The sequence below is a fragment of the Euprymna scolopes genome, chromosome 26 (genome assembly GCF_053919585.1).
Source record: "Euprymna scolopes isolate OS-2025 chromosome 26, ASM5391958v1, whole genome shotgun sequence".
Classification (NCBI taxonomy): Eukaryota; Metazoa; Mollusca; class Cephalopoda; order Sepiida; family Sepiolidae; genus Euprymna; species Euprymna scolopes.
The window spans coordinates 66,333,826-66,351,237 of record NC_136507.1 but is presented as its reverse complement, the minus strand read 5'-3'; the positions used below and the strand labels follow the sequence as shown (position 1 = coordinate 66,351,237).

The 17,412-nt window shown below is 33.8% G+C and overlaps 1 protein-coding gene across 2 annotated transcripts in view; it reads left to right on the top strand.

The window, feature by feature from the left end:
• LOC145248132 (2Fe-2S ferredoxin-like) overlaps positions 1–16,198 on the top strand; it is a 54,353-nt gene extending 38,155 nt beyond the window's left edge. For both annotated transcript variants that reach the window (XM_080109947.1, XM_080109948.1), the window contains exons 3-4: positions 10,433–10,565; positions 15,977–16,198. In XM_080109947.1, coding sequence (XP_079966073.1) covers positions 10,433–10,565; positions 15,977–16,073 — 230 coding nt within the window. In that variant the 3' untranslated portion in view covers positions 16,074–16,198. The remainder of the gene's footprint in view (positions 1–10,432; positions 10,566–15,976) is intronic.
• The last annotated feature ends 1,214 nt before the right edge of the window (positions 16,199–17,412 follow it).

Below are 17,412 nucleotides of genomic sequence, written 5' to 3'. Positions count from 1 at the left end.
TAGTCTAAAGAAAGACGATATAAATAGTGATCATACCTCAACTCCTAGCCGTCAGGTCAAGATTAACCCTACCAGACCGAGTTACCAATATACCGGTAATTTCCGAAAATGCTATATACTGAGTTACCGCTAAACTGGTATTTTTCTGACCACATGTTTTTGTGTTGTCAGGAAGCTAAAAATAGCTACCCAATTGCTGCTTAACCTCAATTTGAAGTGAGTATTCCACAGCTTGCCTTGGACTACAACAAGTACATGGGTGGTTGCGACAAGAACGACCAGATGACCCGCCTTCATTGTTCACAACACCACTACCTCTTCATCAAATTCTTCATGTGAGCTTCTTACAACTCCTATGTGCCCTACCTTTCTACACAAGGAGCTGCCAGAAAACCTCTGTACTTTACAAGATACATTCAAACACTGTCTGAAACTGGTAGGAAACTACCGTTCTACAGCCGTTCAGAGGACAACAAGAACCATGTGCTCAACACCTGAAGCCAGACAACCACTTCCCTGAAATTCCTCCTGGCATCTCATCTGACCACATCTGTGCTGTGTGCATAGAGAAACACCTAAGGTACGACAGACAGCACCCTGGAGTATCTTACAAAAACAACCTTCAAAAGAAGGTGAAGACAAGGTTCTGATGCACCCACTGCAGAAAGTACCTGTGCATCAAAGAGGGTTCCATCTATTGGGCGGACTGGCACACGACGGCTGAATACTGGCAGTAGATGAAAGGCAAAAAATTACTAATGCATTTAAATTTTTTTTTTCAGTTTTGCCTAGGTCAGACACAGGGGCAAATTAAGTTCAGTAGTTTAGGTCTGGTAGCGTTAAAGTTTGGTATTTCTTTCGACTAGTCTCCTCTGTGATGAGGAAATTATAGGCAATTGTCTGAGATGGTTTCAACAGAGAATGCCGATATGACTGATCATGGCTAATTTTGCACTCACCAAGAGTACTGCCTTTTTAGAACTGAATTCCCACTCTAAACTGACATTGCATCTAACTTTGTTACTGTGGCGGACAAGTTAACAGATTTGAACAAAATTAAATTAATGTATGCTTTTGCTATGATTGTAAATGTTAGTCATCATGTATATTCAAACTTATTAGGAAAGTTCAAATCCTATTGTGTCTTTAATTATACACCATACCATGTAGTGATTGCAACAATTTCTACATTGGTGAACTCAAAACTCTCTTAGCAAAAGAATCTATAAACATAATATTTGTGAAACTTGGTAGCACCAAAATGCTCTTGTTTTACATATGTTTAAGTTTAATCATGAATTTAACTGTTTTAATGCCAAAATAATATGGTATTTATTACAGATGAGTTAGTTTCACTCTAGAAAATAATATTAAACAACGCTCCAGCTCTTTTATATTTTATAATGTATTAATTGAAAGAATGTATGAACCCCTCCAAAATCCAGTCTTACAAACTATTGTGGCAATACATTTAAACACATTTTGGGGGAAGATGTCATAGAAATAGTCACATTAGTAGGTATAATTCTTGAAGTGTTTTAGCAATGATTAAGTTACTCGTGGAGAATCAGTACCTAGATTATAATAGCTTCTGAATTGAACATGTTTAGTATGACACCATATCTGGCAACACTCAAATGCTATGCCTTCTTGAAGGCAAACAAACCCCTTTTTTCCATTACAAAAAATAAATACTTTTTAAATTTGACTTAAAGTTAGTTTGATTTAGCAAAAACATGAATTTTTAACAAAATTATTAAATTACAAATGAGAAATATTTCAGAATAACATTTTTTCAAGGTAATTTAAAAAAAATCCTGATGCAACCATGTTGATATTTATTACTCAAACCTAAAGAAATGAGTTCTGCAACTTATTATCTACCATACCATGTAGTAATTGCAACAATTTCTATATTAGCAATACTCTGTGCTTGCTTAGCAAAAGAATCTCTGAACGTAATAATCATGAAACTTTGTGAAACCAAAATGCTCTTATTTCACATATTTCTAAGTTTAATCATAAATTTAACTGTTTTAATGCCACTATAATTTAATTTGCATCTGGTACTTATCACAAAAGACTTAGTGAAGAAACTCTTAGTTTCATACTAAAAAATAAGATCAAACAATATTTCAGCCTTTTTTCAAATTCACCTTGCTCTTGTCAAGAATATTATACATTTTTATTGACCACGATTAAACTCGTTAGTCTCAGCCTAAATATATGTACCTATTTACTATGCCTCCCTACGGGGCAGAGTTAGACACCAGGGTCGTTTTTTAACATGGGGAAAAGGTACAAAAATAAAAATTGTCTCAGTCTTGATGGATTTCTCCTCCACTGAAAGAGAACGAGAAATGGAAGTGCCGCACCTGAAGAACAGATACTACACTTTGATCTTGGCCAGAATATGTAGCTCACATTTGATACACACTTCTGTACTTTTTCTTTCCAACCCCAATTAATTACATTAACCCGCTTCTTCCCCAACCTGGCCTTATAGCATTTCGGCTTCCTCTATTTGCATACATACGTAATAGTCTCGCATGTATATTGCTCTATTCCTCATTCTGTGGCCATCTTTCTATAGCCTGTCTGCTTTATGGAGAATCCCTTACCTCTTACTACTGCCTCACTATTTCCATGCTTGTCTCCTACTTTCAACACATTTTTTCCATCTGCTCATTTTGGACTCTTGCTTCCACTACTTGTGGCTGTATATCTAAATACTTTGTGTTTCCTTGTAACATATATCTTGAAAAAGTTTGAATAATTTTTTCCTCTTGGGTAAAATGTTAATCCATACGCGTATACTTCCATGTTGACTCTGATGTGATCTACTTAAAGAGTTTTTTGCTCTTTCATTTATGCCATTTTATTTTCTCTGTATTTTCTTTCTCTCTATATATTATGAATATTTTGCAGTGCTTGTAAACATTGTGTATGTGGCATTGTTGGTTCCGTGGCAATGTTGAATACCCTGAACATATGTTTATAAAATACAATATTAACACTGGAACATACCAGGAATATTAATTTGATAGAGTGGAATTTAGAAACAAGTCAAGAATTTTAATATTGAAATGTTGATAAACAAGAATATGTGACAGACCTCATGCGATGGTTATGAGTGATACGTGTTGATTACGTCATTAGAAGGGAGATGTTTTTGTGCACGTAGGTTTTAGTTAATTGAGAGTCAGGGTTTGGGAGAGACGGTCAAGAGGAGACAAGCTGGCGACCACTCGATAATGGCTCGGAACACTCAAGGAAGTTGCTGGGTCAATGTAGATAAGATGTAGATATTAAGACAGCATGCAACTTTCCAACGAGTCAAGAATTTTAGCATTGATAATACTAACTGCTGGAATAAAGTTGTTGAAAATACAACTGGGACTTCTGGTTTTTTTAGGATGAGTTTCCTTGCAGCTTTTCCAAGACTGTGAAAACAAGACCCAAGATGGACAAGGTATGTTTCCCTACTGTTATCGTTGTTTCATCCAATGCCAGTAGATGCAGGTGAAACGTGAACAAATTCCGATTGCCAGAGTTCTCGATCGGCTATTGGAGCAACCAGCTTGGTTCCTGTCAGACCATTTTTCTCTTCAATAATGGATTTCAGTGTTACACATGGACGTCCAAAGTAGGAACTTTTCTGACGATTCATCATGGTGACTAATATGATCGGCAAGTGCTAGACATCTTTTATTATTATTATTATTATTGAAAACACGAGGTAAGGAACCATACAATGATTTGTTTGTTGGATGACTTTTCCAGGATATGTTGTAGACTAGTCGAAGCATTCTTGTATATTTACTATCGAGATGTTTTTGGCGTGATACAACGTTAAATCTCCAGAGAACTGGGTTCCGTTGATTCCTTGTATTGATGTTATATGTTCTGTCATAAATGTTATATACACTCTACATTTTAGAGCCGATCGCAACACATCGCACACGACAAAGTATGTTATGTGTACACACATTGAACATGTATTAGAGACATGTCGCACACCGTTAAAGAACTTTCACATAAAATAGATTTGTTTGTGTACATATATGAACAAATGATTAATAAAACATGTTAAAAAAAAACATTTTGAAAAAGAGTTAAAAACATATTTAATTTTAAAAAGGAAGCACAAGATAAGTGGATAGTCCTTAATCCGCGGAGTTTCGAAGAAATACTCTCCTTCTCATCAGAGGGCAGGAATTAGCAAAATGCGGGATCGGATTTTGCATGTAAAAGTATTTAATGAAACCACAAGTAAGTCACAGATCTTACTTGGTTAAAAAAATGGTGAGGTAAGGGGAATAGGAGGTAAAAGAAAAAATGATAAAAAGATTTCACATGAATGGATAGTCTGGTGAAGGGTAAAAAAAAACAAGAATGGTAAAATCCAAATACAGTCGAATTAAAACCTTCCAATCCACAAGTAAGTTCCAAAGGAATCGCGTTTACCATTTTGATTACCTTGGTAAACTTATTGTAATTTTTTATTATATATATATATATATATATATATATATATACCTGTAAAATTTTCACATTCCGTAAGGCGTTTACAAAAAGACCTGAAATTTTAGAAGCATTAAATAGATAGCACGTCATCCGGTCATAAAATACACTTAAATATGATATTTTAATGATGTAGATTTTGTATTCATTATTAAAGTGCTAATTCTCTATTATTATATTGTACCCAATATATAATAGTGATTTCAAAATTTTTAACTCTAGTGCCATAAGCTAGAATCGAAACCAAAACTCTATACTGGCATATGTTTAATATGTAAATATGACATATGAATAACGACATTCTGCTTGCATAACAAAAACTAATAAGTCTCTTTACTCCTTTATTGATAATGCCAAAGAAAAATAACTATGCACGAACAGAGGGATATCTAAACTTTAAAAATTAATGTATTTTAATGTATAAATGTATGTTTGCACATGTCTTGAGGAGCACTTTAAGTCGACTTATGCCTGCCAAGTTCAATATTTTCAATTATGACCCATTAGCTTTAACCAGATAAAACCCATTTGTTCCACACGTTTTAATCCTCTATATATCTAGTTTCAATTATATAGACCAAAAATTGAGTAGTTTGGTAGAGACTGTTCTGCACGCATACACACATAAAGTATGTTTCCAGCTGACTACAATAAGGCCGTCTTCAAGTCCAACATAAACAAGTTCTTGATGAGCCGTTCCCCTTAAGTAATCCAATTTACCAAATTAACATTTCCAACGATGACTATGATATTGTCCTTTTGACCAATGTATACTCTTTAACCTTTATCCTTGAGCGACCTCTGACCTTGATAAGTGGTGTTTCTTTTGTAAAAAAATATATATTCTAATTTATGCAGATTTCGTATTTATTATTATAGAGCCAATTCTCTATTGATTGTTATATTGTACCCAATATATAGTTGTGATTTCAAAATTTTTAAACAAATATAACACAAGTGCCATTAACTAGAATCGAAAACAAAACGTTTAGCTCTATAACAATATTTGTTAACATATGTTAAATATGTAAATGTGACACATGAATAACGACATTCTGTTTGTATAAATAAAACTAATAAGTTTCTTTACTCCTTATTACCTTACTAGCCTGGGTGCCCGGGTGTTTGAGGGTATGTGTTGAGCAAAAAAAAAAAAAAAAATGGTAGTAGGCAGGCAGGCAGGCTTGAACCCATACCATGAAGGATGGAAAAGAATGTGAAAAAAAAAACAAAAACGTGACGTCTTTGTCGTTGCATCCATCTCCAGACCAGAAGTGGGGAAAGGTTTAAATTAAGGCTAGTCAATCGAAAAGAGGGAATGACTTTTGAAAATATTGACGGAAAAAAAAAGCGACCCCCCCCTTGTAGAAAAGTGCCTAGTTGAGGGTGAAGAAATTAATGTTTTTAGCCAATTTCTTTTACATTTGTCGTCCGTAGGGTCGAGCTTCAAAACAAAATAGATCTCGTGAAAATCCGTCAAAAGTTTTAGGCAGACATACATACATACATACATACATTGAAACAGACAGGTTAGATTTATATAGATAGATAATGCAGAAGAAAAAATTATTTTGCTATCTAATTCACACGTGTTTACAGTATGCATGAACAGATGAATATCAAGACTTTAAAAATTAACATAGTTTGTGTTAATTACTAACATTTGTTAAGTTAATTATGAAGTAAATAAAGAAAACATACCTTTCTTTTTTAAATGACTGTTTAAACTGTTTAAACGTTGTCTTAAGGAGAATAGCTTCCCATCACTCTGGAAAATCTCATCAGTATTTAAGAATTCAGGTGATCGCTCATCCCCCTCTCAGTACAGACCAATAAGTCTCCTGTGTGTCATGAGTAAGTTGCTGGAATCTGTGTTAAATACAGAAGTAATCAACCATCTCAACAAAAATAACCTTCTTAGTGACACTCAATATGGTTTCTGTTCTGCTAGATCTACAGCAGATGTGCTTAAAGTTATATCTCATAGGATTAGCAAATCTCTCGACGGAGGCAACCTTTCTAGGGCAATTGCTCTTGACATATCAAAGGCCTTTGATAGGGTATGGCATAAAGGTTTACTTCACAAGATCTCTAGCTATGGTATAGTTGGAAATGTCTTAATTATTAAATCATTTCTTTCTGATAAGAGTAGTAGTTGAGGGGCAAAAATCAGAAGCTCACAGTATTAATGCTGGAGTCCCTCAGGGGTCCATCCTGGGCCCAACTCAATTCCTGATCTACATTAATGATCTTCCAAATCACATCCTTACATCATTTGTAGACACTTATGCTGATGATACAACCATTTATGGTAGCACATCTAAGACAGTAAACGACCAAGTTCTTTCCGATTCTCTCTCCTCTGATCTTGAGCACGTACTACAATGGGGAAAGGAGTGGCTGGTTACTTTTAATGCATCTAAAACCAAGCTTCTCTCTTTACATCATCAACACTCTGATCCACATCTGCCATCAATTGAAATGAATGGCTCTCGTCTTCAGGAGGCCTCAAGTTTTGACAAGCTTCTGGGCTTGACCGTTACTCCTGATCTTAAATGGAACACGTACATCAAATCTGTTGTCAAGGCCGCTGGAAAAATGGTGGGATCTTTCTATCGATCCAGTAGATATCTCACTGCTGATGCAATTCTCTATCTATATAAGAGCCAGGTATGTCCAAGGATTGAATACTATTGCCACATCTGGGCAGGAGCTGCTAGAAAGGACTTGTTCTGCCTTGATAGAGTTCAAAATAGACTCCGTAGTCTCGTAGGAGATGTCCCTTTCTCTTCCCTGCAACCTCTATCTAACAGAAGAGATGTTGCGAGTTTGTCTCTGATGTATCGTTATTTTCATGGAAAGTGTTTGACTGAGCTTCAGTCTATGGTCTCTCCTCGCCAAACTTTCACAAGAAACACTCGTCTAGCTGAAAACACTATCAATAATTCCCCCCACTCTTTATCTGTGCCTAAACCTAAACTTAGATTCCATGAACAAAGCTTCTTTCTTAGAATTGCACACCTGCGGAATTGTCTTCCGTTTTCCTGCTTTCCGGCTAACTACAATATGGTTGTCTTCAAATCTAACGTAAACAAGTTCTTGATGAGCCGTTCCATATAAGTTAACAAATTTACCGAATTGATTACTATATTGTCCAATTTCTACTGTACACTCTTTAACCCTTATCCTCGAGTGGCCTCTTGACCTTGATAATGTGGTGATACCTGTGTAAAAAAAAAAAAAAAAAAAAAAATGACTTCATGCTGGAAACTATATTGACGATGACAAAAGAAACAAAGCAATTAACATAACATCTTTTAGCCTTTTTACACACAGAGATGAAGAAAAACACGTCTGTTTATTATACATGTTTACACAAGAGGAAGAACACGTCGCATACATGCCTTTATAAATATACAAAGAGAATGCAACTCCGAGTCACCAATTCTAAAACGTGTCATCAGTTAACAAAGGGGCGCAACTCCAGGTTACCTAAGTCCTTACAACACATAAGCGTCAAAGGGAGATAACTCTTCAAGCATTTAAAAGAAATCCAGCAACATTGATAAATTTCCAATAGTTTAACGTATGAATGTATATTCGTGCATGTCTAGAGGAGCACGTTGAGTCAATTAACGCCTGCCAAGTTCCATATTTTCAATTTTGACTTGTTAGCTGCTAGTTTTGCTGGGTAAAACCGAAATCGTATGTATTCACAAGAGATGCAGTAGAATTTGTGGTGCATGAAGACAAATTAGAAAGTGCATCTGCATGGCGAACACCTATTGAGTTTGTTCAGAAGTTTTGCAGAATAAGGCCCCCCCCCTCTTTCTCTCTCTGTAAGGTTTTCTTCAAACAATGTTATCGAAAAGAAATGTTAAGAGTATGCCCTATACCATCCCTGTATGATTTCCTGTAAGAGCAATGTTTGCAGGAATATAAAATAATTATCTTACCTATAGACTTGGTCCTAGATATGACCTTAAACTATATTCAGTGGTGAGGCCCCAGCTTGTCGTCTTTGGGGAGTGTGGAGCCACCCTTTAATTGCCATTGCTCCCAAATTCTCTCTGACCTGAAGTGGTAATACCTGTTAGGGTCCCAACTATGGGTTAAATAGAAACTGACTTGAAAAAAACAAATATATTCTATTAAAAAAAATTTTCTTCAAAATCTTTGGGTTCAGCATTAAATAACCTGAAAAGGGTTGATATGCTGTAAAACAAAAACAACCAACCAACTGTACGATTTCCTGTAAGAGTAATGTTAACTAGGAGCAATGTTTTCTAGGAATATAAAATATCTTACTTATAGAATTACATTTGATGGATTAGTTAGATTTCCAGCACCCCAAAACGAAGCACGCATGAAATGGTCAGATTCCAGTTGTATTGGTTTCGTTAAAAATTGACTACTTGTGCACACACATCAAATTTGTAAACAGACGAATGATACTCTTTTCTTTTTTTTTTATTTGTTTTTTTCGATATGTATTTAATAAAACAAAGATTTTTACAAGAAAAAAATCATTGAAGTGTATGCTTTTTTGTTTGTTTATACATTATGTATTTGTTATTTTGTTTTATTATTTATATTTTGTTTCTACATTTTTCTTATAGAAACAATTTTTTTTTTTTTTTTTTTGTCATGCGAGATAAATCTGATTGGGTTGGGTAATGATGCGTAGAGACAGAAAATAGTAGCTATAAAAACTGCCAATATCATGTAGCCAATTTGTAAGTAACTATACAAACTCTGAAAAAAATCAAATACATTAAAAAGAAATGCCAAAAGAGAAAAATCTATGAAGATCAATCAAAGATCAAATTTTCTTGCATTTAGTAAAAGTTATATTTCTTTTTTTTTTTTTTTTTTTTTTTGCAAAAATTGGCAAAAAGGAAAGTTTTCATAGCAGTTGGTACTGTCGGATTTTTGTAAAAATATAATTCTTATAAAAGGTGTTTTTGAAGGCTTACAATGCACGAATGTACAGTCGTTGTGAGCAGATAAATAAACAAATAACAATTGACAGCTTAGAGAGTGGATATACGTTTCTCCACTGATGATGAGTGATGCACTCGAAGGACCTATGAAATAAATACCATCCACAGTTGGAAAAAATAAGAAAGAAAGAAAAAAAAAAACCAATCAGGTAAAAAAAAAAAAAATTGAATTATTTATTATTTATCTGCTCACAATAACTGCACATTCCTGCATTGTAAGTCTTCAAAAAACCCTCTTCTCTGTTAAACAATGCTTCAAACAAACCACGATATAATTCTTATGTTTCCACAATACCAGTTTATTTTAGTGTCTGTGAGTTTCCCTAGTGAAATAAAAAATGATTTAATTGAAAATAAAATAAATATTAGGCATGCTTGGATCAGGCATCTTAAATGGCAACTAGACGCCATCCTCAGGTATTTTTGGTCTCTCTGTGTATAAGGGTGTGTCAGATCTTGACATGAGAATGCTTCTGATTTGAAGTAAACCGTGAACAAACACTAAAGAAAAAATATGGTGTGCTGTTTCAAGCCATCCAACACGTCTTCTGGGTTGCAAACGGGTCACCTCTTCTATAGAGAGCAGATTTAGTTTTAAAAAGGATTAAAAAAAAAAAAAAAAACAGATGACGATGAAGAACTTGTATAAAGATATAAATAAAAACAAAAATACATACTAGTAGGCCTACACCCAGGATAAAAAGGGCCCCTCAATTCGTTTATACACCAAGTGGGAAGAGGTAAACTATGGTGTAAACCTTATCTTTGCAAGTAACACTCCAGCCATGACAGGATAACCAGGGCCAACCATCAGCCTTTAAATAGCCCCAAAAGAGTTGATATGCCGTAAAACAAAATGACCAAACTTCTTTGTTTTAAGAGCTTTTTGTTTTTTTTTATTCCAGGTGCTTGTGAAGGAACGATGGCTTGTTCAACGTGCCATTTAATTTTACCAAAAGACTCCTATGATAAGCTACCCTCTCCCCCATCGGATGAAGAACAGGACATCTTAGACATGGCATATGGATTAACAGACACGTAAGTAAAAATGTTATTTTGCAATCTTTTTAGAATCAAAACTTTCATTGTTGTATATACAAAATTTAGTGTAAATTGAGCAGGTAAACATGGTAAGCAGTAATGGCAATTTCATTGTTTTTGTTGTTCACTAATGAAAGGCCCCAAGTTGGGGTCTTTGAGGATACTGGCACCATTTCTTGATTACCACTAGCAAGGAGACCCGATGTTACCCAATATTGAATGATGATCAACGAATGTTTCACCCTTCCATATTTTATTGTCATCGAAATTGGTGAAAGCGATCATTTTTCAATCAAATTGATTAATTATCTAGTTCGAGACCACCATGGTGCACCAGGAGGAAGCTTCACGTGCCTCCCCACGGTGACTTCGTTCACAATACATTGTACTGTAGAGAACCTACTGTTGATTTTACAAAATTATTTTTATATATAATTGCTTGAATTAAAGTTTAAAATGAAAAAGTAAAGTATCATGGTTCAATTGTGCTTTAAATAGAAACATTCATTTCAGGCACACCTTGTCAGATCAAAGAACCTACTGTTGATTTTATATGCCGGGCCTTTCTGCTTATGCAGTAATAGAACTTCTTAAATGCACTTGTGATGTTAGTCTGTATAAGGCATCAACTTTAGTTAAAATCGCCCGTTCCTTCTTTCATCGGATTTTTTTGATTATTGATACTTATCAAAGACATTCCAATGTAAAATCTATCTGAGAACGCTGCCAAGCACATAAAGTACCCGTGTAAAATTAAAAAAAAAAATCAGTTCAGCCATTTAGGAGTCTATAGGAAAAGAATTTGCACACACACAAACAAAATTCCTTTTATATAATAGAGATTAGTCTCAAGTCTACCATGACTCAAAGTGGTAAATTCTATCAGTTCTATGTATGGATTACTGATGCTAACAGATCAGGTTGTCTGAAGGTATTGGCTTCCTGTTCCTTTCCCTTTGCAAAGCTTGATCATATTTTACAAAGCTTAAAAAGCAAAAACAATTTTTCTTTACAAAACAACCAAACCAAACACTATAAATAAATATTTGAAGATATAAAAAGATTGGAAGTATAAACGCTTTACTTAAAAAAACTGAATTCAAAAGGGTTGATATGTCTTTAAAACAACCAAACATGCTAAATAAATATTTGAAGATGTACACAACTTGAAGCATAAATTTTTTTTTTTTTTTTTTCAAAATCACTAGATTTAGCATTAAATAACCTGGAAAGGGTTGATACAAAATAACCAAACCCATGGATTAATAGAATTTCTCCTAGATAAGACATAAAACTATTCTGAGTGAACAGTTTGGAGAAAGAATTCTATTAGAATAGAAAGCTTCCCGGCAACTATTATACCAGACCTTTTCTGACTTTGTATGCACTTGTTGAGACTTGCTGAAGGAAAAAACCTCAAAAAAAAAAAACTAATCTTGCTTGTCTAATGAATAGCTGCATCCAACAATGGAGGATTTCATGCAGAGCAGCCAATCCTGACAAACAATATTTGTGAGTTTCATTCAGCAGTCAGACTTGCTTAACGACTATAGCGTCAGCAGCAATCGAACACGCATAACATACAAGATAAAGAACGAATAATAAAGTGAGAAATGTCCCTCTCTGTAATTGGTGCAGCAGTCACCCGGGGCAGGATAAGCAGGCTTCTTTCAAAGGAGGAAGTTTCTAGGGAATATTAATATATGCAATTCTCAAGTGGTCTCCAGTTGTACATATGTCCCCATCAGGAGAAACGATGTTAGTTTTTGCAGGGAGGTGCTTCGTTCCTCCTACATATAGCACCTAGTATTTCCAAATGGTCACCCATCTGGTACTGACCAGACTCAATGCTGCTTAACTTTAGTAATTTAATGAAAACTGGTGTATCAACATGATTATACCATTTCTCTGACGATATAACAACCGTAAAGAAGATGGTTGGTATGATACGTTAGTTTTTCTTATACCGTTACAACCCAACAAAAAGATAACGTGACATTTGCAAACAAGCAAGGATTATGCAACTAAATACTGCATATTTACTTTAAAAACCATTTAGTATAATGTTTGTATTCAATAATGGACCAGGAGATTTAGGTTCAATCCCCAGTCTAGTCATACCTTACTAAAAAAAATATTACTATACTCGTCTTTATATATGACAGAATCACGTTGACGCACTGATTCTCGCCAAATCACTGAAGTTAAGCAATGTTGAGCTTGGCCAGTACGTGATGGGTGACCATTTGAGAAGGTAAGGCACTGTATGTACCGAGAAACTGGTATGGTTTATCCTTCTTGCGAGGGTAGATGGGACTCTCTTAAGCCATGGTAGGCACCCCGTCTAGTGAAGGCGTCATGATAAAAAATACCCTTGATAGCCCTGGCGAAACATCAAGTATTCAGCTACCGACAAGATTTGAATTACACTACAAACTTGTGGCCTTTTGGTCAAGATCAAAGTGTAGTATCTGTTCTTCAGATGCTGCACTTCATTTTCTTGTTCTCTTTTGGTGGAGGAGAAATCCTTCACGACTGAGACAATTTTTATTTTTGTACCTTTTCTCCACGTTAAAAAACGACCCTGGTGTCTAACTCTGCCCCGTGGGGAGGCATAGTAAATAGGTACACTACAAACTTGTGTAGTGAGTTCGATCTTGGCTACAGCCGTGCTGGATGGATTGATACTCGTCTTTGTTAAACATTCAGTATTATACGGTGAGGACAAAGGATAAGTGGTGCAATTTAGGAATAGGAATAGTGCCCTCCTCCTATATTTCTGTGTAGTAACCAAAAAAGGGAGCAAGTCGCCTTCAACTATGGTCAATACTTTGATTCCGTTAACTTTGTTCATTATGTGTTATTTAAAGAAAAAATTCTTGCAAAATGTTTGCTTTTGACAATAACTCAAATAATTGACTGAAAATAATGTTCCCGTCTCCATACCACATGACGTGCATGAAATGTTAACCTTTTTTTTTTTATAAATTTATTTTTGAATGCATTTAAAACGTCACTATTCAATCAAAGGGAAATAGCTCAGGAGGACTGATAAGAGTTATTTCCCTTCGATTCGGATGTGATGTTTTAAAATGACATTTGGTGTCATGAGTGTGAATCGTAGACAAAATGACACATCTGTGTCTTTTTACCTGTGCCTTTTTGTTTTTCATCATGAAATTGCATTTTTTTTCAGAATTTTAAATATGATACATGGTTATTATTCCAATATTTTTTATGATTCCGACACAATTACCAATTCCATATGAAATTCAGAATTCCGATTCTTTATAAATCTCTTAATATTTAACCATAAATATAGATTTTAGCTTTACTGGCAATTTAAAATCAATAAATATTTATTTGATTATTACTACCAGCAGTGGAAGATTTTGTTTTTAAACACCATCAAATAAAAAAAAGTTAAAGGAATCGTTTTTGGCATTGGAAAATAGGTACACATTTTTCAGATACCGATTCCAATATTCCAAAAAGTTCCGACTTTACGGGTTCCGATTCTGATTAATCATCCCAACACTAATTATCATTCATTTAAGTGTTTTCGTATAGACCATCATCAGAAATTACTCCCTAACAACAATTGGTGGTGTTCCTTGGAATCTGGGTGATAGCCAGTCTTCTCAGATTTCCAGTACTCTTCAGCTCTTTTGATAACCTTTACAAATGACTTTGTTATTGCAGCAGCCACTTACCATTGATTTCTTGCTGACAACAACCATTGGTCTTCACTGGAATTTTGGTAGCAATAAACCTCCCCCAGGTCCAGTACTCTTCACGCTCATCCAGGTTCAGTTAGTGCTGTTCCTCCACCCTCCTTAAATCCTGTTTTTTATATATAATATATATATATATATATATATATATATATATATATATATATATTAGTGTTGCAATATTTTGGAGAAGTAATGGGGTATGATCCCACACAGTCGGACGATTCTATTAATAAACGATGCTGCTAAGAACTGACGAATCAAATTAATTCACGTTCTGCTACCAACCAATCAGGAACCAGAATTGCTTCATAAATATTAAACCTTTTCTGGAGCAATTTCACATGTTCTTTCCCGGGTTTCGACACGGTAAGAATATTTTGTTCTGTGGAACTATCTACTACAAACAAGTCACCTACCAGGACTTGTGTGTAACAGCGAACCATCTGAAACTGTTCTGAAACTAAAAATGACTTACACTTCTAGAGTGTGCTCTATCCCAACCATCATCAATGGACCGAAGATAATCTCGTCAGCATCAGATGAAGTCAAACTCTTTGCCAAGAACTTAGTAGTTATTCTACCCAATGCGATCCCCCCCCCCCCCGTATTTCCTCCTCTATCAGAAAACATGCTATGTGACATACAAATATCTGCGTGATGTTGCCAAGCTAATAAAAAATCTTGATTCCAGTAAAGCAACTGGTCCTGGCAGCATTCTAATTATAGTGCTGAAAAAGTTTCAACCAGAACTAGCTCCCATACTTACAAAGCTGTTTAAGTGTTGTCTTAAGTATTAAGATTTTCTTTTGTTTTTTTTTTTGTTTTTTTTTTTTTTGTTTTTTTTTGTTTTGTTTTTTTATAAATTCAATTTATAACATTATATAATAAATTTTTAATGCTGCAATATTTTAAGTTATAAATTTATATTTTTTTACTAGGATATCTTGTCCCCTTTTTTTTTTCCAGTTTTAACAACTAGTCCTTTACTCTTCCATGTTTAAGCTTAACCATATTACTTTCCACGCTCACATTTTTCTATTGTAATCCATGATTTTTTCAGGTTTCCAGTAAATTCACTTGTCCTTTGTTTAATTTCAGTCTTATTTTTTTGCCCCCATGAACACCTATGTAATAACAATGTACAGCACTCGTCTGCTTTCAATAAAATCCCCCAATTATCTCCCTTTCATTCTGTCTGTTTCACTTGTTACTTATCTTTTCGCTAGAGCAGTGAATTAGTAGCAACAGTAGTCACTGAAGCAACATGGTTGCTATGGAAACCAGTCATAAAAAAACATCGCTCACAGCCTTACGATTTTTTACGATTTTGAACAGTAAATTCATCATAAATTTTGTTTTAATGAACGAAAATTGAAAAAAAAATTTTCACAACATAGCTGAGAAGGTGGTCTATAAACTGTAATAATTGTTTGAAATTTGATCGAAAAATGAGTGAGTGTTGAAGCTTTAAAGCAGTTCTAAATGATTAAAACTGCCACTTAACTATATATTCAAACACTACTGTGTTTGAATGTCATTGCATGACTTGAAATAAACGCTACCTTTAAACAGCTGTAGACAACTATAATATCTTGAACTTCTGAACAATTACTTTTTATTCATATTATATTGACAAAACTTTATTTAATTAGCAATTTTGGTTATTTTCAGGTCGCGTCTTGGTTGTCAAGTTTATGTCACTGAAGATATGGATGGGTTAGAAGTTAAAATTCCTGTTGAAACGTCAGATGTAAGGAATGTTTCTTAGATTGGTTAACATTAGAAGAGCGGCACGTTTCTCTAGTTCTACAATTCCACACACACACAAAAGAAAAAAATTACGCAAATCTGACAAAGAATTGTTGAACAGTAATAAAGACAATTTTACCAATTTGTCTGTGTTTTATGTTTTTTTTTTTTTTGTTTTTTTGTTTTTTTAAATTTTGGTATATTGTTATTTAAAAACTAGGACCAAATATTATTTAAATGAATTAACATTGTATTTATTTTATTCAAATAAATTTTTTCTACAAAAAAACATGTCATTTAAATAAATTTTATCTTATGTCTGTTATAAATTCTGTTTTTAATTATAATTACTTTTCTACTGAACCATTTTTCGTAATTTATGCTAACTTTGGCATGAGACGTAAGTACGTAATGTTTTTCTATCGTCATCATCAGCAAAACGATGCGTGTGCGTGCTTTGTTTGACTTGCAATCAGAAAGCATAACGTTATTACATATTATTTGTCAGTGACAAATTCACATGTGATATTCGTTTTCAGAATACCCAAAAACCTTTAGATATCGTCAAAAACAATTTTTGTTAATTTATACTAATTTCAACAGAACACATAAGTATGTAATGTTTTCTGAAATGTGTCAGTTTAAAACATCACCAATCTACAAAAAAATATTGAAAAAATATAAATGTTTGTATATTTACAATTTAAATGTTCAATTTAGCTTCTTTGTTTGTGAAAATTTGGCTAGAATTATTAGTTTGGCCTTTTTAGACCTTTTTTTTTCTGAAAGATTTGGCTTCAAATATTTTTTTATGCCCCAAATCTTCCGACCCTCTCATCCATGACCATCACTCTTGGAAAAGCCCACATAAATCGGGCGAAACATTGAGTGCTCAGACCTTTCCACCTCCAATCTATTTTTCATTATATATATATATTATATAAAGTTAGAAAAGCATTTCATCCAAGGCATGAAAATTGTTAAACAAAATGTTTTCACTATAGGCTTTAAAAATAAAGGTACAAGATTCAATTTGAAATTTATTTATCTTCAAAGTGCACTTCTATAAATTTTACAAAGTAAAGTATAAAAATTTAATTTAAATTGAATCAAAAAATTACCTTGGATTTATTTTATGTAATGTACATTTTGGTGCACTTTAAAAACATTATCTTTCATCTAGCAATTAATGATATAAAATTTTCAATGATTTTTTTTTTTTTTTTTTTTTTTTTTTTTGTAAGTGCAACAGAATGTACATTACATAAAATAAATCCAAGGTAATTTTTTGATTCAATTTAAATTAAATTTTTTATACCTTATTTTGTAAAATTTATAAAAGTGCACTTTGAAGATAA